Source organism: Camellia sinensis, chromosome 6 (genome assembly GCF_055761805.1).
Source record: "Camellia sinensis isolate YWXY chromosome 6, ASM5576180v1, whole genome shotgun sequence".
In the NCBI taxonomy this organism is placed as follows: domain Eukaryota; kingdom Viridiplantae; phylum Streptophyta; class Magnoliopsida; order Ericales; family Theaceae; genus Camellia; species Camellia sinensis.
Genome location: NC_138966.1, coordinates 183428237 through 183453389, shown reverse-complemented (window position 1 = coordinate 183453389; position 25153 = coordinate 183428237). Strand labels below are relative to the sequence as shown.

Genomic DNA, 25153 nt, shown 5'->3' with positions numbered 1-25153 from the left:
TTAATCACACTTTTTAAGTGTCATTAAAAAATGCTTTTATCACACCTTTTAAGTGTGATTAATAATATTTAGATCACACCTTTTAAGTGTGGTTAAAAATATTTAGATCACACCTTTTAAAACATTTAGATCACACCTTTTAAATGTGATTAAAAATATTTAGATCACACCTTTTAAGTGTGGTTAAAAATATTTAGATCACACCTTTTAAGTGTGATTAAAAACTTTAGATCACACCTTTTAAGTGTGATCTTTGGAAGTGTGATTAAAAATGATCATTTTTATAACATTTAGATCACACCTTTTAAGTGTGATTAAAAATATTTACATCACATCTTTTAAGTGTGATTAATAACATTTAGATCACATTTTTTAAGTGTGATTAATAACTAATAAAATCTGTGATAAAAAAAAGGTGCTACATATTTGAAAAATAATCAATATTATTTTTGTATGCACATTTGAATAATGTAATACACACTATATACTATATTTTAAATCATAACCACATATTGAATAGAATAACGTCATATATTTCATAAATGGAAATTAAATATTCAAAACTATATACAAAGGAATTAAATAAAAAAAATTATCTGTGCTTACATATATTAAAAAATGAAAAAACTTATAAAACTTATAAAACCCCTTTAAATACAATATGACAATACAAAATCATAAAAATAATAATATTCAGTGTGCTCTCCAAATTCTCTGAAAATAACTTCATCCATAGCTCTCTTCAGCTTCATCAAGTCATCAATCATCTTCACCAAAATGATGATTATATAACTGAATCATCCAATTCCATTAACACAACTTCATTAAACTTGAATGGTTGAAAAATCTATCATAGTGCGACCATATATAAAAATTAGTTTGTGTCAATCATTGTACCATTCACGGATGCCTCTGAAAGGATATCAGAATTCAAGCTAGAGAGAGCTGTTAGCACCAATGGGTGAGAAGCAAGTGTAGAAGCAGGGATCCTGAAACAAACAGATATTCAAACCAATTATAAGAGTTCTATCATGTAAACTAGGGTGGGGAAGTTGTGCAAAATGGATATCATAATCACATAAGAATTTAGAACATCCACATGAACAGCCAAAAATACCCAATCACAAAGCTTTCAGTTTCCCAAGAGTAACACAGACATATGCATAGAGAGAGAGAGAGGGAGAGAGAGGGAGAGAATAAAATAATTTGGAATATAATGATAAAAATATATATATATAAATTTATGCCTATTCTCATCCTTCAGACTTTGAAAATTAGTGTTGCATTGCATTTTGTTGTAAAAAAATAATTAAATATTCATATACATAACATATAATAATTGCTTACACTATATATAATATATAATAAATATTCAAATCTATATATTTTTGTGTGTCATCCACGTGTCATGTCCGACATTGTCTGATAATATTCCTGTCGACACATCTATGTAGTGTTTATGCCGTGCTTCTTAGCCTATGAAGCATGGACACCGCTATGGCGGTCACGATGTCGGACACTTGTTAGACATGAACATGCCCTGAACACATGTCGGATAAGCTGGAGGAATTGGACACATTAGACGTGGGGACACAAAACAAACATCTTAACATGAAACATCATAGGTATTAAATTTGTTTCAAAGACAGTTTGAAGTGCACATATGCATCAGCATTGCCAAACTTCTCATTTACACAACTTCCTAACTTGAAGTTTATTTTGTTCCAAAATGAGTTCTTTAAGCCACGGTCAAATCCCCAAGATAAGTAGTAGCACCCAATAACATATCTACCTAAGGCCCAATGACGCCATCCCTTTTATGATCTCATCGACAGACAAAGCTTGATTTCAAATCTAATAAATTCTAGGTATTTCAAATGCATAAATTCATAGAAGTGAAAAGGGAAAAGAAAAATGAAAACAGAATTGTAATGGAATGACTTATAAATGAATTTGATACTTAGATACTTCAGAGAGAGAGATGAAAATAAAAATAAAGATTGACTGTACAAACAACCTTGGAGTTGTAGAAACATTATGTTAATAAATTTGATGGGACAAGTCACAAGAGGATCAAGAAGCAACAGCCTTCATTCAACTTCCAGCAATTACCGTGAGCCAAAGAGAGAGAATCATTTTTAGATAATACTTGCCACACCATCATAGTAAAGTTGAGAAATGAGAAGCAAAACTCTCTAATATTTTTACAGTGTAAAATATCAAACCTAAGACTTTGACTTCGAAGACCAACAACTCTCTCAAACCCTTATTTACATTCTAAAAGTTAACTCTTAATCAAGATACATATTCACCTGCATATCCTGAGGATCAAGATTAGATATATACTCTTGTATACCATAATCTCCTCGAGTTTCCATCATTTCAAGAACATCAAAAAAATTTGATGAATCTTGGAAAATTTTATTCAATGCAAACACATTGTGGTTAGTAGGTGTTACTAGTGAAAAAGAAGATGCAGAGTCAGGGAATTATTCATCGTAACATATCTATAGAGTTGTGGGTGTTGATATTGTTCCTACAGATCTACAAGGGCGGCTTCCTCTTCTAGAGCCTTTTACTAATTTAATTTATCTTGTCAAAAGATTAAAAGAAAAAGAAATGAATTTTTTTTGGATACTCATGAAAATTAATAACATTACCAAATGCAGATTATACTAAAATTCTTAGGAAAAATTTCTACAGATTGCAGCAACACTTATGTCCACTAAATGGAAGAAGAAATGGGAAGTATTAGTGTACGCACCATCACTGAGGACCAGAACTAGATCGCTGTCAATAACAGTTGGGATACGATGAGCAATAGTGCACACAGTGCAGTCCCTAAACTCTGTTCAGATGATCTTCTGGATAAGATTATCTGTAGGTGAATCAATTGAAGCAATGGCTTCATCAAGAACCAAAATTCTTACTTGAGGTGACTAGAGAACTGATTGATTTAGTTGACATTAAATTGGCTATCTAAGAAGCACGGTTTTCACATCAATTTCCCATCAATTTTTCATGTTAGAATTGTTCAAGTAGTGCAATATTTCAATAATCAAGGGCATCTGGTTCTATTACTACATCCTTGCTATAAAGTTGGAATATACACTACTCTCGACATCCAAAGTCCAACTCGATATCTATCTCCATTATTTCTATATCCAGCAAAAAAAGGGAGGAAAAAAAACTACCAAAAAAAAAAACAATTGTCAAACCCCAACTTAGTTGACTGACTACACTTTCCTAGTCCCCAAATTTTGTAAGATACAGATACCTAATTACAATCCTGAAAGAGGAAGAATGCAGTTAAGACCTACACTTATATATAGTTTATATATAGCATACACAGCTCAATGTTATGCATATTTGTCAACAAACCCATTAAAACGGATAGGCAAAATCCTGTCCTAAAAAGTAATGATAACCTCCCTTAAAATTCTTACCAGACAAAACTGGTAGACACAATGCATAATATGAATAAAGATTCATACTAGACCAAAAATACCAAATCCCAGTTTATTAATACACCTCGACACAAATCATGAGAAGGAAGAATAAACTTGACAAGTGTGGCAATACGACGACATGACTGACTTTCAGACACCCATAATGAGCATAGCTGGACGACGCCGACTCTGGACCTTTCTCAACCCACAAACATTTCCTATAGAACTCACTGAAAAATTAGACAATTGCAAAATTAATAAATGCTCAAGGAGGTAGAAGCAGCAAATATCAAAATAGGAAAATCACAGATGCAACCACTACAAGATCTAACCAAGACGAGCAAGAGGGGAAAATAGTAGTTCCACCAAAAGATCATTAACTAAAGATATATCGTGAACTTTAATACTTTTTTTGTTTGTGCTATACACATAGATGGTTAACAATCTTAATGGAAATTTCAAGCAACAAATGGATATAGTAAGTAAATGTATCTCATGACAGACCTGATCGTTTTCATCTGCTGGTTCTGAAGGGGATTTTTGTCCCTCAGATGGTTTATCGGCCCCACAGTTTTGTCTGTTACATTTGGTCCTAAAAGGGTAGTTTATGTTATTGCATTTCTCACACTTCCAGCTCCCATCGAGCATCTTATGTTCTGAAAGACGAGTTCTATAAGTATCGTGCTAAGAAATTGCAGCCAACCACAAGGAAGGTTTAAAAGGACTTACTAGAATTGGAATCAGATTTCGCAGCCTGCATATTCAACAAAGTAATGTTCGAAGACACAGAGATACAAGTTAGTACATAAAGAGATAGCATCAAGTCAAATCATTGGTCAGAAGTTCAAAAACAGCCTAGATATGGCAAAATCTGCACCTTTCTTTTGATATTTATCATTTGGAAAAAATCCAGGCCTTGGGCCCGACAGAAAAAAATTCAGTCATGAGCTCGCTCCACCAAACATCTAATACAAGAAAATATACTAAGAGGTGAGAGCGCTTTCAATAATTCATGTACCAAAACAAATAATGGGAACCTAGGTAGAGAAGGAGAGGAGTTCAGAGAAAATTTTCCCAAACCATCACATAGAGAAAGAGTAAGGTTTTGAAAATATTTGTGAACTTAAACATGATTATGCGGGCATCATGTACGTTATTCTGTAGTACTATGCTTCCTTGCAAATAAATTAATTAGTAAACAGCTCTAGACATGGGCATTTTGCACATACCATGTCAGCATGGCCCATGGCCATACCCATACCCAAGCCATAGCAGTCCATCAGGGGTGGCATACCGTACATCCTGCCTAAAACAAACAAAAATAACAATAAATAAAAACACAACCTCATAAATGCTACACCAAAACAAAAGCCAAATGCAAATCAAAAAAAAAAAAGAAAGAAAAAAAAAGAGACCAAATGGGCATCAGCTGAAGATACTGAATAAGTAAGACTGTAGAATGCACCAGCCTTCAAGAATCATAAGCCGATTATCATATCTTTATATGCTCAATAAACCGTAAAAAATTTCTAATACTAAAAATCACCTTTTTCTCACGTATGTGGGTGGATGGGTATAGGGGTGCAGGTTTTTCTAAATAAAATAAACTACATTAAAAATCTCTATTTACCAAAAAGCATACATAACTAATCACAGGCCTACACCAATATAGAGCTCTCCTATGAAGCCTATAAAAAGAGATAAAGATTCACAAAAGTTACCTCTAAGGAAAAAAGTAGAGTAGATAAAGGGATACATAATGACAGAATAGTTAACCAGTAAGGGGAATAAAAAAGGTAATTAGAAACTGATACAACGAAAACAGGCTTTATAGAATTTTTTTTTTTTTTTTTTTTAAATCATGCAACCAATAAGAAGCACAAGAGAAACACATACCATTTCCTATCATAGATCCACTAGAATAAGGTGTTGGACAAGCTATATGCAGGGGTCTATACGGGCTGCCTCCAGAAAGGCGGCTGCCGTAGTTGTAAGGATAGGCAGAACCCCCAGAAAATGGAACATCATAAGGAGACATAGATGATCCATTGAAGAGAGAAGATCCATAAGGTGGCACACCCATATACATCGAGGAGGGTGCACCAGAGCCTATATAGGGAGCTGAGGATGAGTAGACATGCATGGGTTGTATGGGTTTTGCAGCAGATTTCTGAAAGATAAGAAGAAAAAAAAAATTGGTTTAAAGAATTCAATAATATAGTAGACAGAAAAAATAAATTAGCTGCAAAACACCACCAAACCATGAACCATGTTGATCAACCATGATAAAGCAAAATGAAGATGGCAAGCAAGGATGATGTGATGAAAGTACATACAGACTAAAGAGCTGATAAAATGAAAACTTCGACCAGACAGGACATTAATGAGAATTAAAGCAACCAACAAGCCAGATATAACTAAAAGACCTCATAAATACGTTCAGGGTAATGTTCACACATATAATTAAAATGTCTGCCATTGTGACTTAAAAGAGAACTTTTAATCTTACAAAGACCACTGTGAAAGCATTAAGTTGCCTATTAAATAACAGATCTGGATAAATATGCAAAATTAAAGTACTTATCAAAAATGACACATGCATATTATAACATGAATCTCTACACAACTCCTATAAGGAACTTTAAGTGAGTTAACTGATTCATGGGTGGTTAATATCACATCGAATTTCAGATCTTACTGAGTTGTAATCTGCTGGCCTCGATTGAGTACGGTTGTGCATATTGCAAGTCGTCCTAAATGAAAATTTGACATTTCCACAGCTAGGGCAGGTCCAGTCATCTTCCTTGCAACTGCCTACAAACATAAAGGAATTAACAAATGGGTCGCAATCATAACTTCTGAAATGATATATATCAGAGCCAATTATTGATATAAGGAGTAAAAAAAATTTGATAATTATTCCATCTTTCAGGAGTCAATTTCACAAAGCATGATAACAAGCACCACATGGACCTAAGCAAAAAACATGAAAAGATTATGTGCACAAACAAAGCTTTTACTTGCGTTTGGATCAGCATCAAAACATCAATTAGAACACATCAATTGTTTTGTTAATAAAACAATTAAAAGCTACAATTATTCACTAATTTCCAACACCAAATCACATCATGTCTTAATAGATTTAGAAACGTGAGAAATTAAAAATTAGTGAACAAATTCATTACCTCTTGGCATATCTCTGCCCACTATCCAAAATTCTTGAAACAAATTCCCCCAACCCCCCCTCCAAAAAGAGAAATTATATCAACTTAGCAGTACAAAGGGGAGAACACATATATCTATACATCATTTAGCACAAATGGATACATATATGCATACAAAGGGGAGAACACATAATTTATTTGTTAATTTCTATAAGGCTGAACCCATAAGTGGTGGTTATAAGAGCAATGTTTTGTGTATTTTCGTACTAAACATGTATTTAATGTCAACATATATAACCTCTTTGTCTCTGCTGAAAGAGCAGCAACAAACTGTCAACTCTGCTTCCAGGCACCTTGATAGGATTTTCACATCAATGCAGCATGCTTCATCTGAAATAAAAAAATTAAAAAAAAATAAATAAATAAACAACTTAAAAAGACAATCAATGGATTCAACTGCATAAAATCAAAGTGGTATTCAGTCTACACATGATTCTGTGTCTACACATGATTCTAGCTACATTTTTGAACAAAAAGGGGGAATAATAATAATAGGACCACCCATGTGTAGCAGCTTGAAAAACAAGGAAACTCAGAAAACATACCAAGATGCAAGTTTATCAATTTACATGGGAACTACACCAAAATGATTATTAGAAGAGTTAGAAAGCAAGAAATGTCAAAATGAGATTTCAAAAAAAGGCAAAATAATGGACTAGAGAGAGACAAAGCAGATCTGATATTACCATGTTAGCAGATTGTAGAGAGAGAGAGAGAGAGAGAGAGAGAGAGAACAGATCTGATCGAAGAGAGAGCAGATCTGCATCTCTTCATCGTTGAGCTTCTACTCACTGTTTCCAATGATCCACATGCTAATTCAACATAATGTGGTACTTACACGTATCATACTGACTGCACCAGAAACATGATTCTGCATTTTCACCTGAGTATCACTCAGATGATCTGGTAAAAAGCATCCTGACCATTGCCATCCAGGTTTGTTGAAACGAATTGAAACTAGTAATTCCCTATGACCTGTTAAACCACAAGAAACCAAGTAAGAAAAATAATAGAAAAGAAAACATTATTATAAGAAAAGGCTTCCATATCTCTGTAAATTTTAAAGAAAAAAGAAATTTGCTAAAGATAAACATTTTTCATCTACCTAGTTGAGAGCTAAAAGAAGTGACAATATGAACATTTATGATATAGTCAGCCAAGCAGACAAAGTTGAATTTGACCATGAAATTTCATCTTTAGACATTCCTCACTCACTCTGTTTTACAACCACCACATGCTTATGAAGTGGTTTTTAGGTCTGGAGCTTAAGCATTTTTCCAACAATCCCCACCTATTTATTAATGCAAAGCTTTAAAAAAAGAAAGAATAGAGAACTTGAAAAAAGAGAATGTATCAAGTGGTTACAAATACACAGGCTGACTTCATGGAGAATAACATTAGATAATGAGGAGAAAGGACACTATTAGCTGAGTCCAGGCAAATGGATTTGAGTTTCATTGCTAAACTTTTTAATAGATCAGAGATGTAGAGCAAGTAAATATTGTTAAATGTACATATCTTCCCTTTCAAGAATACTTGTGATATAGGTTTTAGTTTTATCCAAAACAACTGTCCCATTAAGGTATAACCAAAGTGTGTCTGTACCAATTTATTTTTTTAAATGGAGCTACAACAATCAATCAATGGCAATAATCTAAATTCCTAATTGTCCATGTCCAAATGAAAATAAGAAACATAATAATTTCACAACAAAAATAATAATTTGAGAGACAGAGATTTGTGAAGAAAATTAGTAGCAAATAAATTATGTACTCATAAGCAAGAACTATTGAAGCAGAATTTTCAACTAACATGCATTAACCACTTAAGCTAATTTTTCAACTCGCTGCAAATTAAAATGAACTTAAACCAAAGAAAAAAAAAATTAATTCAAGAAACTAATTTTTATACAATCACATGCTTTCAAAATTAGTTCAAGAACTTGGAATTCCCTTAGGGTTCTCTAATTTTAGATTCAATAATTTTTTTTTTATAAATTTTTTTTATACAATCACAACTAAGTTAAAGTATCCTAATTTTTGTAACAGAACATCAATTGTTTTAGAATAACAAATTTAAAAAAAAATAAAAAAAAAATTTGTGTTCAACCCATTAAAGAACCCAATTTCACAATAAGCAATTGACATTGAAGATATTTTTCCCAACTCAGATTCAAGAAGTTTATAAAAAAAGAGAAAAATTCACAATCTAAAACAATATAATCACATGCTTTCAGAATTAATTCAAGAAACTAGAGTTCCTTAAGGTTCACTAATTTTACATAATTTTGGAATTGTTCAATCAAAACCTTGATTTTTTAGTGAAAATCCCCAAATCAAAACCCTAGTTTGAATCTACAAACCTGGTTGAAGGGTGGAAGTGTTCTTTGCGTGCATTCGTCTCTTCCGTCTCCTTTCGGCCATCTTCTCTCTCCGTCGTTACTTCTCTTTCTTTGTTCTTTTCTTCTGGTTCAGAGCTCTGTCTGTGTGTATTTTCTTTGTCCATCTTCTCCTTCTCACTCATTGTTATGCCGGTTGGGGTTTGGGTTTGGGATTTGGGGTCTAAAGAAGAAAGAGAGTGAGGGTTTTGAAGAGTTTTTGCAAAAGAAAGAGAGGAGGGTTTGGGATTTGGCGTCTGATGGAGAGAGAGGGTAGGGGTTTGAAGAGTTTTTGCAGAGACCTGAGAGAGAGAGAGAGAGAGAGAGAGAGAGGAGATGGTACGATGGAGAGAAAGTGAAAGGGTTTTGGGAATTATATATTTTATATAAAAATTAAATTGAAATATTTTATACAACCATACTTATTTAGGGAGTGTGATTAAAACTCATACTTATTTTTTAATTAGAATGTGTAATTAAAAAATATATAAATAATCACACTTTAATTAAAATGTGCGATTAAAACATATATATATATATATAATCACACTTATTTAAAAAGTGTGATTAAAAAGTAGTAGTGTATATATAATCACACTTTAATTAGAAGGTGTGATTAAAAAATATATAAATAATCACACTTTAATTAGAATGTGTGATTAAAAAAAAAAATATATATATATATATAATCACACTTGTTTAAAAAGTGTGATTAAAAAGTAGTAGTGTATATATAAGCATACTTTAATTAGAAAGTGTGATTAAAAAATATATATATAATCACACTTAATTGAAAAGTGACATAAAAAATAAATATTATCACACTCAATTAAATTAAGTGTGATTAAAATATCAATCTAATTTTTTTTATCACACTTCCAATAAAAGTGAGATCTTTTTTTTTTTTGTCAAAGTGTGATCTTTAACTACTTTTGTAATAAATTTTTTTTCAATTAATTTTTTTCCAAATAATTTTTTTTCCAATTAATTTTTTTTCAATGAATTTTTTTTCCAACTAATACTAACCGAGGGGGAAATTAGTAATACTACTTTAAACCTTAGGGAGGAGATTGTAATTTCTAAAATGTAAGGGGTGTCAATGTAATTTACCCAGTAAGGGCAAAATTAGTATTTAAAAAAATTAAATTGCTAAGGGGGGAATTTGTAATGAAACTTTAAACCTCAGGGAGGGAGATGTAATTCCTAAACGTGAAGGGGGAATTGTAATAAACATAAATCTTAGGGGATATCAGTGTAATTTACCCTATATATATATATATATATATAGTCACATTTAATTAGAAAGTGACATAAAAAATAAATATTATCACACTAAATTAGATTAAGTGTGATTAAAAATTTGGAAATTTTATATTTTATATAAAAACCAATTTGAAATATTTTATACAATCACACCTATTTAAGAAGTGTGATTAAATATATATATATATATATATATATATATAATCACACTTATTTAAAAAGTGTGATTAAAAAGTAGTAATGTATATATAATCACATTTTAATTACATTGTGTGATTAAAAAATATATAAATAATCACACTTTAATTAGAATGTGTGATTAAAAAATATATAAATAATCACACTTAGTTAAAAAGTGTGATTAAAAAGTAATAGTGTATATATAATCACACTTTAATTAGAATGTGTGATTAAAAATATATATAAATAATCACACTTTAATTAGAATGTGTGATTAAAAAATATATATATAATCACACTTATTTAAAAAGTGTGATTAAAAAGTAGTAGTGTATATATAATCACACTTTAATTAGAAAGTGTAATTAAAAAATATATAAATAATCACACTTTAATTAGAATGTGTGATTAAAAAATATATATATAATCACACTTGTTTAAAAAGTGTGATTAAAAAGTAGTAGTGTATATATAATCACACTTTAATTAGAAGGTGTGATTAAAAATATATATATATAATCACACTTAATTGAAAAGTGACATAAAAAATAAATATTATCACACTCAATCAAATAAAGTGTGATTAAAATATCAATCTAATTTTTTTTATCACACTTCCAATAAAAATGAGATCTTTTTTTTTGTTAAAGTGTGATCTTTAACTATTTTTGTAGTAGTCTCACTGGCTTGGTGCTAGTGAAGAGGTGTATCAATTGTGCTGCTCTTTGATGTTGCTGGGTTATGTTAATTGTTGTTTTTGCAGTGTTGTTGTCTTGTTTTTCTTTTCTACTTTTGGTTGCACTTGATTGGCTTCTCACTAATTTTGGATCAAGTGTTAGTAAATGATTGCGCTTTTTTTACGGTGTCAATCTAGTTGAGATTGTTGAGGTTAATTATGATGTTTAGTGCACTTCCCTGATTTGTTGATGTTATTTTGCATATAATTTTCTATTTCATCAATAAATCTTTTGTTTTGCTGGTCAAAAATATAATATAATTGCGAGGATAAATACAATTTTTTTTTTCAATCCTTTACTTATTTTTTTAATGAGAAAAATATAGTTAATTAAAATAATATAATTTGTCAAACTGACTTATTCTTATAACTACATAGAAAGTAAATACGAAGTAAAATTAAATTAAATTAAATATCATTGTCCTATTATTGTAATATAAAAATATTAGACTTAATATTAAAATGAAATATTTATAAAACTTATTAAAAATTAAAAGAAATAAATTAGCTACCAAATCAAATTAATATTTAATTCTTAAAAATTAATATTTTGCAGTATAAAATGAGAGTTCGATTTTTGAACATTTTTGAGCTCATGTAAATGATTAATAATTTTTTTAAAAATATTTTTTTTATAAACGTATCTTAATTGTACCAATATTCTATTTTTTTTTATTAAATTCTCTTGTATCGTAATCATATCTCCTATTTTTTTAAATTTTCTTATATTGTAACTTGTATTCTATACTTCCTAGCCGAATAGTACCTATGGACCGGATAATAAATATGTATGTATGTATATATTTACTCGAACTCGGTCGTAGCATATAGTTCATGGTGGTGAGACGACAGATCATCACTGTCTATCATCATCCATAAACCTCCATTGTCCAAATCCAATGAAACCGACGTCGGTTCTCTCCGAATAGTCCAACCCATCTCCGAATCTCACCTTAAAACCGCTTTCTCTCTCTGGATTGATGTATATAGAGAGAAAAACAAAGATTTGTTTATAGAGAGAGAGAGAGAGAGAGAGAGAGAGAGAGAGAGAGAGAGAAAGGGGTAAGGGGATTAGAGGTTCTTTTTCTTTATCTTTTTTGGTTCTGTGGTATCTGGGTTGATGGTTTTCTTAGTCTTTTTTCTTGCTTTCTCGTGAAGAACGGAAAATCTCATGAATTTTCTTGGCTACTGTAATTAGGTCTATATATAGAATGCAATCTAGGGTGCGTACGTGTATAAGAAGCTGTCACTGTCGTCAGATTATTCGTGTGTGAGTGAGAAGAATTTTTTTAACAAAATTGAGGCGGCGGAGTGGTGTTGATGATGACGAGTAGCAGTCAGGCTGTCGCAGTTCGCAGCGAAGGGATCGCAACATGCATGACATGTCCCATCTGCAATAAGCTATTCAAAAATGCTACCACCATCACTGAATGTCTTCACACATGTGAGTCCTCTCTATCCCTCTCTTTCTCTCAATCTCCTTTTGTGTATCTTGTTTTTCTCTTACTTGTTCTGATTTTCGCATCGATTCGATTCTCACTTTCGCATTTTCTGATCTGATTTATCTCAGTTCAAGTCATCATCTCCGATATGGGTATCGCTTAATTTCTCCTTTTGTGATCTGGTTCTTGTCAGCTTCGCATCTTTTCGATCTGGGTCGGCTTGATTTTACGTTATTTTTTACTTTCTGGTTCTCAGTTAGCTAGATACAAGAAAACTTAATTTTTCCTTTTATGATTTTTTTTTTTTTTTTGGATTTGGGTAGACTTATTTTACGTTTTTTTTTACTTATGGTTCTTAGCTAGCTAGATATATACAATAATGCTCAATTTTACGTTTTGTGATCTTGTTCTTCTTGTCTACTTTGCAGTTTTTTTATTTGGTTACATACAAGAATGAATAGGATAAATTAATGCTAGATTACTGTTTTCTCTTGTTATTTGGGTTGTAAGCAACGCTAGAGTTGAACTTATCTGATAGTAACTATACGTGCTACGTTAATCAAGAGAGAATTTTGATAATTTTGATGGGTGGTTGTGTCAAATCAATATGGGTTAATGGACATGATTGATAATTAGTTGGTTTGCATATCTATGCCATAAGCATGAGTTCCCTTTTGGATGTTTTATATATCTATCTATCTATATATATATATATATGAGGAAAAAGTTAGGAATCATGAAATTTTTTTTATGAAAATGATAATGAAAGATTTATAATCCTTGGATTACTTTGATTAGGGTGTAGTGCTTTATTCTAAGTGTAATCCAAGAACCACAAAACTTTCATGATTATTTTTATAAAAGGTTTTTCATGATACCTAACATTGCTGTATTAAAGTATTGGCATGATCACTTTTTAAATATTTTCACTACATGAAAGTGCACCAAAATGTCAGAATTCTGTTTGGACGTGAGATGTCTACTCTATGTTGTGGGTTTTGTGACAACTTCATTGTAATCATTTGGGGTTTTCTAGAAGTTGCTGCATAGTTGCATGGTGAAGAGGTTCTAGGGAGGTCAATTTTCAATTTGCACAAAAGACGCATCACATGCAAATATCTTTTGAGAATGCAAGTTAAAATAACATGTGTAGCTATACCTGAGCATGTGTTTCATAGTAATAAAAGATGTAAATATCTAATATATATTTTTTGTAATTTTGAAATAGTTTGCAGGAAGTGCATATATGGCAAGATTACAGAAGAGGGGTTGGGAAACTGTCCTGAATGCAAAGTATATCTTGGTTGCGCTCCATCGAAAAAACTCAGGTACGAATACGATGGTCTTGTACTCTTGTTACACTCCTATTTAGAACTTGATACATCGATCAGTTGTTTTTGCATGTACTGAACTTTGTGAAGTGTAGATACAGCTTGCTTAAAAATGTACATAACAAACCCTGAAATATGATGCGGATAATTCATAACTATTATCAAGGAAGTGCCTGTCATGTTCAGAATTAAAGGAACATGGACTTGAGAAGTATGTGGGCAATATGGGTGATGAGTTGTCTAGTAGACTATCCTTATGTGTTGTGTAAAATTAGGTTGTCAATCAACTATGTTGTAAGTGCTGAAAATGATGTCACTATGCAAAGATGCATCTGTTTATTGCACAACTGTATTTCTATTTTCATATATCCAACTCTTTGTTTGACAATGATGTGGTGATTTGGATAAAAATGAATTTTTTTGGATAACCGGGTGTCATGATTTGGATAAACCATATGATAGTTAATACTGTACAGTTCTTGTTTAATGGAGAGATACTGTGGATGGTTTTGCAAAATGTGTTTCTGTTAAAATACAGTGTTTGGATCATTGTAATTTTGCATTTTTCATGATTGACTGTCATACATATCAGCTATTAATGTCCTAAGATCTGACATGATAGGATCAATTCTTCTGAGGTACGGATAGTATTTATAAAGCTTGTGGACAGCAATTTTTTTTTTTCTTTTCGTTTTGGGCCCATTGAATTTTTGATTGTATTGTGTTTCAAAATGTTAACATTATATCAGTTATTTGCTTGGATCAGCTACTGTAATTGGGCTGTATGACCTAATGGTGGTCTGCTTACATGAACTTAATGATAATTTTCTTCGACTATATATATGAAGTTTTTCTGTGTTATCTCTGTTTGAGAACCACAATGTATCTTGATTATTTTCAGATTTCTACTTTTACCAGTAACTAGTATGATAGTTGGATATAATTTTCGCTTAAGCAAAAGACAAGTGTTGAAATCACAGATAGAATAAACAACATGATTGAAATACTCAAGCTATTACCCTCCCTCTCTTATTCTTTCTTTTGTGTGTGCCTTTGTTTCTATAACTGTTATGCCATGTGAATTTGTGTTCTACTCCAAATTACCAAATTTAAAGGAAAAACAAGAAATACAAACTAACTTTATGCGTTTGGTTGGAATAGAGGTCCATGTTAATCAAAATTTCCTTTGTTTTCCGTTAACCTGCAGGGCTGACCATAGTGTGCACCGTTGCCACAGTTACGCTCCTGCTACTTGATGATAAAGTAAGTCCCCTTGGCACCACCACTTTGCTTAATATGCTTCACTTAAGTCATGATATATGCATCAGTTAAGTCATGATATCTGTGTGTAGAGATACTGCATTGCTATTTGGTCCAGTTGAAACTGAGTAAACTCTGCCCTGATCTAGAGAACACCTGTCTGTGTTGTAATCTATTAACTTATTTTTCTTCCTCTGAGCTACAACTGTGAACACGTTCACTAAGCATTATTTTCGTCCTCTTGGAGTAATGATGGTGTCTTAATTATTTAACAAAGTACAAATAGCATCCAAAACACATGGAATGTTCACATTAAGTGCAAATAGATCATCTGGTTGTATTTGTGTGGCATTTGAAAGAAGTCCCTTTTACAGATAGCATTAAGAAAAGCTTATGCATCCCATATTGGGTGCTTTATTCCATGTAAGTTTTCTCTCTGACTTCTTTGATCTAACCTTCCGTCAAACTTTTCCCTATACTTGAAATGAGATTTTTGTTACAAAACAAATTGTCGAAGAACTAATCCATGACCGTGTCTTGAATTCTGTTTACCAGAAGAACTGTTTTAGTTAGCGGCAAGCAAAATTCTTGTTATTATTGACATGTTTTCCTTTTGTTCCCACCATAGGGATGCAAATGTACCAGTTTCATCCATCCAAAAGTTCGTTGTAGATAGGCTGGATCTTGACTGCCATCAAGCTGAGGTACCTTACATAATCATAATCACTTCCCTATGAAAATAAGTTTGTATATGCTGATGTCTATGCAAGTTTGTTTGGGTGAGTATGTCTTTTCCAGTCTATAGTTGATTCATTAGCTTCTTCTATTTTCCATAGTAGAATTTTCATTTTCTACATTTGACATTGGCTTAGTATCAAAGTACACTATTTAGAGTATTGTGCAAGACTAATCTCATGTATTGTCAAACACCAATTAAAGAAATCAATTCATATTGATTAACAACAACAACAATAATAGTATAGTTGATAATCGAAGCATTATTGGCAAATTTGCTGATTACTATAGTTTTTTTTTTCCCCCAGGTGGAGATCTCATTGAAGGGTCAGCCATTGCATCCCAGCTTGCGACTGCATAACTTAATAGATCTGTGGTTGCAGACAATAGCAAAATCAGAAGAAATAAAGGCAACAGTGGGCAGCTCAGCGAAAGATTGTGTGATGGTTCTCTGTTATGGTTGGAAACCTCAGCCCTGTTAAACATGTTTCTACCTCCTCTACATCAACCGTGATCTCGAGCCTAGGCCACCTGCTCGAAAAAGTCAATTTTCCTAGAGTTCCCAGATCTTGCTTTAGCGGATGTTTCGTGCACTGGTCATACTTTGTCTTTTTACATTCATATTGAAAAGTTTTAAGTTGTACAATCTTTTAATTGCATCACCATATGCATCCAAATTCTTTGCGTTGCATGTAGTTTTACCTGTACTTTTAATGAGTTTAGGCTTTGTTTTTATTATATACACTACAACATATAAGACTTTTGGCGACCAATTATTTTGGTCCCTAAAACCATTATGTTGGTCTCTAAATAGTTTTTGTGACAAAATTAAATTCGTCACTAAAAAAGTCACTAAAAGTGCGTCTAGAAAAGTCTTTAGCGACGAGTTTTTGAAAATGTCACTAAAAATGACAATTAGCGACCAATTTTATATTGTCACAAAATGTTTGACTTTGCAAAACTAAAATATTTTGTCACTAATACTTTGTCACAAAATGTCTCAATTTGGTCGCAAAAAGCAAAATAGTGACCTTTTTAACAACAAATATATTTGGTCGCTAAAGGTTCGAAATAATATTTTGAAAACATTCAATTTCATAGCTACAAATTGACATCCACTGCCCAAATCTATCACTGTATATAGGGGAAAAAAAAAAAAAGAAAGAAAGAAAGAAAGATAAAAAAAACTCACAAGATCAAATCTATTCATGTATATACAAAAAACAAATTACAAAAACCAAAACTTTAAGTATCCAAATTCACTTCAACATAGTTCATTATATGAGTTAAATCCCAAAATAAGATCAAAATAGTTCAACATTGTATGAGTTAGAACTCTATGACGACTTCAACTTTGTCTTTCTCTCGTACCCACCTCTTCACAAGTTCAGTTACAAGAGCAACATGCCCTAGTTGTTCCACGATCACAAAAGCTTATCACCGTCTATAGCCATAGAGAAAGGATGAAAATCCTGCACACATGATAATAATCAGAAGTGTAAACAAAGTTCAAAAATGTAAAAGAGATGTATATGAAATCCAAAATTGGATATCAACCTTGAAGCACTTAACTAAGGCATTTGAAGCAAACTAGACACACGAAAAATACCTTAACTTTCTCCTCATCATTAGTGTTCATAATATATGCCATATACCTAGGACATAGAATAAACATGATCACGAGGCGCAATTAAATAAAATAAGGGACCATCCATCTCATAATCATTAGATATTCAAATGCTAGAAATGACATATTCTGAATAATGATCATCATCTGTCCAGAAAAATACAATAAAGTCAATTAAAAAATAAGATAAAAGCTGTGATATCCAACACTGATGAAAATTCTCAAACAAGATTAAGGTCTATACTCTATAAAAGGAGCCTGTAATTTATTCATCATTCTGAACAAATAGGATTTTGGAGTTAGTTAACTAAATCTCACATACTAACTTGGGGAAGGTAACAAATAAAAAAAATGGGAATAGACATCATGGAGTAGAACTAGGCAAAACCCCTTATGCATAACAACAAATGTTAACAGAGCCATGAATGAATGTTAACAGAAAGCTTATCTAAGATGTGAAAGAGAGGATCAGAAGAAAAAGTAACTACCTTGAAAGCTCTAGCATGCAAAGTGAGTGTATGTGCAATTTGCTTATTCTACTCCAGGTTAGAATGAAGACGTTCACTCAATTCTTCACAAAGTTCATTAAGTCAGTGTTCAACATGAAACAGAGTAACAGATAAAGAATGACCAAACCATCATCATAAAATATCTCCAAAGAATTTTTTATGAATGAAGACATGGCATTACTAGCACTTTGATATAAACAAATCAAATCCCAATAAAAGGTGATCGCCAAGGCCTAATTTTGGACATGCAGATGCCACAGTAATTTTGAATAATAAAACTATGAAAAATAAACATTTTTTATGAATAAAGATAATTATATAAAAAAAGACATCAAGGGGGGTGCATCCCATATAAAAAACTACAAAAAATAAACGTGATACATCTTAATAAGCTAATGTAGAGTTCTGATAGAGTACTTTACTTACCAAATAAAAACCAGCTTTTTGAATGTTTGATGGCACTTGCAACCTAAGAAAAGAATAACCTAAAATTGATTACTTAGAGGGAGTGGATTACCTTTTTGGCTAATTTAGCATGTTCCCGAACATAGCCTTAATGTTCTAGTTTAGTTGCTGAGGAAAGAAAAAACAGTCATGCTTAAAAATTTTAGATAAGCTTCACAATTGTGATGCAATAGAATAGAAGGACTGAACTGAAGTAAAGGTAATACAAAATTAAATTCATATATATTTTTTTATACTTCATTTTCAACATCCAACATAGGGAAAATGAAAAGAAAATCACACAAAATTGAAAATTTTGTAAAATTAACCTATGGATTGATCTTAATGGCACCTTGCGATTATCCTGCCGAAGCTGAGGCAAGAGAGAGCATTGTCGAAGCCATCTGAATCAGTCAAGACGATGAAACGATAAGATCAATTTGAAACACTTAAAATTAGTAAAAAAAATCAAGCAGTGATCTTCAAGAGAAGTAAAACTTTGTTGAGTCTAAATTCGAACTGGTAATCAATGCAAGAAAAAACAAGAGTAAGAACACAAACAAACCTCAGAAAAGTAATGAAGTTGTGTTTAGATCTAGAAACAAAACAACCAAAAACAGAAAACCAACCTTGCCTTTCAAAGAAAATTGATAATTCGAACAAAAACGAACTAATCACTATTTTTGGTTTTTGGGTTGATAATTCGAACAAAAACGGCATAATATTTTCTTTCCTATACATACCTTCTCAATCATTTATCAGTAATCTCACAGGGTCCAAAGCTCCATTTCAGCTACTGGACAGAAATCGGTAATAAACCTGCAATTGCAAAATTGAAATATCAACTCATATGAAGGAAATAAATACCGGAGAAAGAATAATTAAATCTTGTACCTCCACACATACCTACAATATACAAAATTGGGTTGACTTTCAAGCGCTGCCAGATAAAAAGTGTACAGAGAACAGGGCACGTAATTCTCCTACAATCCTTATTGCAGCAGCGTGAGATCTAGGGGCAGAGAGGATTTGAATTGAAATAATACAGTAGATAACCATTGGGGTTACACTTCCCCCTCCCCTCCAAGGGCTGTCATTTGAAGTCATAACCATTCACGGATTTCAACTAATACTAAAAATTTGGACATCTCCAATGGTCAGCATGCTTACAAAATATGAATGGAAGATAAACCGGTAAAGGCATCACTTCTCTATGATTAAAAAGAAGACATTCTAGTGCAAATATTATTATAGATTGAGAATTGACAGAGTAAAAAACTAATAAGCTAATACTAAAAATCTGTATCTGTATGTGTGTGTGTATATATAGATTGAGAATTGACGGAGTAAAAAACCAGTAAGCTAAAGAATAAAAATTAACAAACATGTACAGAGCATTGCATAGGGGTTTGCATAATAATTAATCAGCATATCAACCTATATATTTATATATAAAACAATTTGTACCAAACAGTTTATATGATGAAGAGGCGATATCACTAAGGACTTGAAATCTGATTTCTACCTTATTCAATAATGTGCAATTGTGCATTTTCACGTCATAAAATGATTTGACATTATCTAATAGATGTTCCCTTCTTATTCAACAAAAGTTGGATATAGATAGGATGACTAAACTCACCCCATGAAAATAGTTGAGATAATAATCACTACATGTGGCTTAACTGCTTTCTTCCAGCCTACAATGGAGAATCAAACTTCAACTCATTGTGCTCCATGGACTAAAAGAATGATGGTGTAGCTGCTTTCCTATCGCTCACTTTAAACTAGAAGAATGATGATGTACATGTATATATACTGTGTCTGTGGAGAGAGAGAGAGATTGAAAACACACCAAATCGCTGTTGAATCCAAATTACTACGATCTCTGTTAGAAACCAAATCCATTTACTCAAACTTATATATATCTGCAAAAAAAATTGAAGAAGATGAAGAAAAAATTATATAAGATCTCAGAATTTGTGTATATGTATATGTGTGTGTGTGTGAAGCTAAAAAAAAATGATAGAAAATCTCAGAAAATTATGCATCAAGATCAAGATCTCAGCAGCCAAGAAAATCATTGATTTACCTTTCGATTGAAGCCAAAGAACTCAGATCTTCAACGATCGATTCGGATTGAAGCTGAGATCTTAATCGATTCGGATTAAAGTTACAATAGGTAAGATCGATTGAAGTTGAGATCAGTACAAAGATGGATTCCGATTGAAGTAAAGATCGATTCGGATATGAGGCGGCACAAAGATCGATTCAGATTGAAGCTAAAGATCTATCGAAGTTGAAGATCGATTGAGTCTTAGACAGAGTAAACAGCTGAGATCGATTAAGTCCTAGTGAAGATCAATTCTTATATCGCGTATTTGACAACCTTTAGCAACCAAACTAATTCGTCTCCAACTTTTACCCACCTCAAACACGCGGGTCAAGTGTCTAAGTGAACATACGTGTTAATTTTTTTGGTCCCTAAAAGTCACTAAATAATTTTTTTTGGCCTATCATAAAGAAATGAGGCGTATTCTTATAATTTTCTTTTAAAATTTGTTTTTGTCCCTAAATAATGGTTTTTAGAGACTAAATTCAATTAGTCTCTAAATATTAGTCACTAAATCACTATTTTCTTGTAGTGATACAAACATGCATACATGTAACAAAATAAAGTAGGGTGGCCAGAGATACTTGTTTTATATATTACGTAAATTTTGAAACTGTAGAACATTTTAGCTATTTTGGTTTGTTTTGTTTTTAAATTTTATTTTGGTCTCGTTTGCGTTATTCTTATTTACTGTGTTCAAATCTTGGATTTATGAAGACAAAATGATATGAAAATAAAATAAAGTAAAATAAGTTTTTTTTTTTTTTCTTTATTAGTTGGGTTAGGAAAATGCTAAGGAAACAAATAGATGGATTTGATGTTTTGTTTAATTATCCATAAATATTAAATATCTACAAGTAAATATGAATAAGTGATTTTCATTTGTCATATATTTTTGTTAAGAAAATCCAAGATCCAAATGTAGTATTAGAAAGAGAAAAAAAAACTTTTGTATAGCATGGTGCTGAGGTAGACAAATTAGATCAAATGTTTAAATAGCCAAAAAAAGAGATAAAATTCTTCTCGTGATTAGATAATGCCGAACTATTAGAACGATGCTAAAAAAGGCCACCACTTGTTTTTGTAGGAAGAGGATCATGATCTCGCAAGACTTATTGATGCAGATACATGGCATTGATTTGTGTAATTTTTTGAAAAATAATTTTTTCCTCCACGCTACAAGAAATTGTACTTTTGGCGTCTAAATTTTTAGTCGCCAAAAAGTCATATTTTAGTCGCCAAAAAATTTTCCCGCCTAAATAGTTTGATCGCCGACTTGGTCGCGAAAAGACAGTCGGCAAAGGTATTGGCAACTAAACAAGTAGTCGCCTAAAGTAAAGGTATTGGCGACAAAAAAAACTTTAGTCGTTGATAGACTAAATTGGTGACCAATCTTTTAGTCACCAAAAGCTTTTAAAAAAAAATTGATATTGCATTTTCAGCGACTAAAACACTAGTCGCCAAAACAAAATTTATTTTCCACGACTAATTTATTTAGTAGCTAAAAAGATTTTTTTGTTCATCTTATTTTTTTTAGCTACTAAATGTTTTAGTCGCCTAAAGCATAATTTTTTTTAGCTACTAAAAATTAGTCACCTAAAGTCTATTTTTTTTATTTGGCTACTAAAATTTTAGCCGCCAAAAGTTTTTTATTTTATATTATTTTTTTTAGCTACAAACTATTTAGTCGAAACACATGTTTTTAGCAAGGCAGCCGAGTAGTACAGAGTTGGAGAATTGTTGAGACCCTACATCTGTGATAACTGGATATTAAAAAAAAATTCAATTTGATTAGAAATACTTGCCAAAAACTTAGATGAATACATACATGCATGCATACTGATAATGGAAGTAGATAAAACCATCCAGAAGGTTAATACATTAGGATTGATTACTGCCAAGGGAACAATAGAAAGCACAACAGAATCACAAAGGAACGCAGAGCAAAATGGATTTCAAGATTAGAGGCATCACAACCCTGTTCAGCACGACAAAGATGAGGGCAGGAATTCCAGAACGTAATTTGAATATTCTGGTGAATATGTTCATTTTTCTGCTCTGCTTCTGCTTCAAAGTCCAAGCCTTCAATGCTCATCCAGCCTACATTAACTGCACATTCAAACTTCTTGTTTCAGATTAGAAAGTATAGCTGTATACCAAACACAAAAGGAAGACTACAATGCTTTGGTGCTGAAGGTCTATTGATTCAGAATCATGGGATGGTTATGTTGTAACAGATTACAAACCCCATATGAGCTGCACCTCCCCTTTGGGAGGGGAGGAGATACCACTCGAGTTAACAGTAAAACAAAAACTTAAAAGTTTAATTCGATGTTCATAATCTCAATTACCTTCAGTTGCCCACTTGGATCTATGTAAAACCATATCCTTGGTTAAAACATTTATGATTTCTCATGGACCAAATAATTTTTTCCTGTTTTTAGATTTTCTCCTCCTATTTACATCTTGTTCTCCTCAAACCACACTTTAGCAGGAATCTTGTCCACTGGTCACCTCCCCCCACCCCCCCCCCCCCCCCCCCGCCCCCCCCCCCCCCCCCCCCCCCCTTTTTATTTTATTTTAGATCTTCAATTTATCTTTTCTTGTTAACACTTCTTATCTATCTTGAACATTCTCATTTCGGTTGAAACTAATTTTTAAAACGTTTATTAATTAACTAACATTTTGTACTAGACACCACAACTAATAATTGTCGATAGAACTGTGGAAATACCCAATAAATCCTACTTTTCCAATGAAATTTCCATCAAGTCCTATTAACACAGAAATCAACCCTATTGTTAATACGACTCAACCAAAGTATATTATTCTAAGGAAAGGGAACACAACAAGACCAATTAACTTCATAGTAGCAAAATCAGAAAATTATGCACAATCACAAAATGGCATAGCATAATACAAAAGCAGTTATGAAATAAACAAGAGGCCTACATACCCATTGGATTCGCTTTCCAGTAACAGGACATTTGGGTCCACTGGCCCTCTTCTTGGTGTTCTGATACACCAACCTCCCTCCTAAATTCACACAAAATTTAGCCCAAATGAGAAAATTTAACTATCATTTCCACAATTCCCATAGCAAACTCGTAACTTATTTTACACACATTGTAGCACTTTTTAATTTTTTTTTTGCAATTTCAAGTTTAATGGACATATAAAAATAAGTATAGAAGTCAATAACCCCATTGCGTTTCACATCAAATACACCTAATGAACACATCAAATACACCTAATGAACGAACAAATTCAGAACGAACACCTAATGAACGAACAAATTCTCCAAACTCAATAACCCCATTGCGTTTCACATCAAACAAATCAAATATCTGCATAAACAAAATCGAATATCCCGCAACTTTTAGGGAATTTCACATCAATGTCCTCCCTTCAATGAGATAGATTCAAAAGGAAAGATGCACCAGCAGGGAAAAATATCAAAATTATAGTTAGAATTTCACAACTGAATCAAGATAAAGACATACAAATTTGATTTGATGACAGTACAAAGATAATAGACATCTAGTCCACTAGCCAAGCCAATGATGCAAGGAAAAAAGTTTCAGAGCAATTTTCACTGACAGAACCGTTAGATAAAATTCTACACTTTGCCATGCTTTGCTTAGTGATCAAATGTATTATTAGAATTATTTAACTTTGACTTTGTCCTCCATCCCAAATAGGGGGATGGGTCCAAAAGGGTGTTTTACACTAAGTACTTCCTAAGAGACATCTTATCAAATAGTTTGAAGGCAAGAAAAACAGACATATATGTAGGCAAATTGGCACAGACGTATACACATCATTTCATGTACACATACAAATAGGTACAAACATATAAATCTACAAATTCAACAAAAGTTAATAGTTTCCTCTACAATGTGTTAGTACCTTCAAGATTCCAAGTACTCTGGTGACATCTTCCTTCATGAGCTTCTTCCTCAAATCCTTACAATACATCAAACTTAGAGCCTCAATGTAAACTTCAACATCATCACAGTCAGCAATCTCGACAATGTAGGGGTTAGAAGTTCGCTGCTGCTTCGACCACCGATCGGAAAGCTTAACCGCGAAGAATCGGTTGTGAGCAACCAAGACTGTCGATGAACATTCAAGGAAACAGTGAGTCCCTCCTTGGAACTCAACGTGAGCTTCACATCGCTCGAATTGGGGTCATTGAACTGACTTCCCGGTCTCCGAGAACCCAAAATCTCCGACAATCGCTGTTGAATCAAGGCTGGCTTGTCCTGACCCAAAACCTGGGATTTGTTGACCAACACGACGGAGAGTCAACAGGCGAAGGCGACAGTGAAATGGAAATGGGGTCAGGGTTTGAGTAGCGTTGGGAGGAGGTGAAGGAGAGGGCGGAGAGGAGCAGCGGAGAGGGAGAGGGAGAGGGAGAGGCAGAGGCAGAGGGAGATAGAGACAGAGAGAGGGGCTGGTTT

At 32.5% G+C, this 25153-nt stretch overlaps 1 protein-coding gene and 2 long non-coding RNA genes across 10 annotated transcripts; all 3 read right to left on the bottom strand.

Annotated features, from left to right (window-relative positions):
* Positions 1-512: 512 nt before the first annotated feature.
* On the bottom strand, positions 513-9407 carry LOC114264388 (ranBP2-type zinc finger protein At1g67325-like). 2 transcript variants are annotated; one of them, XM_082875629.1, is made up of 10 exons: positions 9036-9407; positions 7512-7648; positions 6912-7003; positions 6148-6263; positions 5346-5619; positions 4679-4755; positions 4179-4203; positions 3954-4105; positions 898-989; positions 513-792 (listed from the first exon to the last, which is right to left on the bottom strand). In XM_082875629.1, exons 4-9 carry the CDS (start codon positions 6187-6189, stop codon positions 936-938), a joined length of 624 nt encoding a protein of 207 aa, XP_082731755.1. In that variant the 5' UTR covers positions 6190-6263; positions 6912-7003; positions 7512-7648; positions 9036-9407; the 3' UTR covers positions 513-792; positions 898-935. The 2 variants fall into 2 exon arrangements, with proteins under 2 accessions (XP_082731755.1, XP_082731754.1); XM_082875628.1 differs by lacking the exons at positions 513-792; positions 898-989 and adding an exon at positions 2642-2878.
* A 7763-nt stretch (positions 9408-17170) lies between these two features.
* On the bottom strand, positions 17171-21035 carry LOC114270589 (uncharacterized). 7 transcript variants are annotated; one of them, XR_014333628.1, is made up of 6 exons: positions 20670-21035; positions 20220-20505; positions 19484-19709; positions 19321-19396; positions 17607-17652; positions 17171-17469 (listed from the first exon to the last, which is right to left on the bottom strand). It is a non-coding gene; the product is annotated as an uncharacterized LOC114270589 (long non-coding RNA). The 7 variants fall into 7 exon arrangements; XR_014333633.1 differs by having other exon boundaries at positions 17555-17652; positions 19484-19589; XR_014333626.1 differs by having other exon boundaries at positions 19484-19589; positions 20670-21033.
* Positions 21036-22460: 1425 nt separating this feature from the next.
* Positions 22461-25153, bottom strand: LOC114310900 (uncharacterized). Its single transcript, XR_003646319.2, has 3 exons — positions 24600-25153; positions 23647-23726; positions 22461-22799 (listed from the first exon to the last, which is right to left on the bottom strand). It is a non-coding gene; the product is annotated as an uncharacterized LOC114310900 (long non-coding RNA).

What these genes read in the sequence shown, in the direction of transcription:
- LOC114264388 (XM_082875628.1), bottom strand. Translation starts at nt 6,189, where the DNA reads ATGCACAACCGTACTCAATCGAGGCCAGCAGATTACAACTCA. An exon ending in GGCCAGCAGATTACAACTCA is followed by an intron (nt 5,620 to 6,147) that starts GTAAGATCTGAA and finishes CTTATCTTTCAG; the next exon opens with AAATCTGCTGCAAAACCCAT. An exon ending in GAAATCTGATTCCAATTCTA is followed by an intron (nt 4,106 to 4,178) that starts GTAAGTCCTTTT and finishes CTCGTCTTTCAG; the next exon opens with AACATAAGATGCTCGATGGG.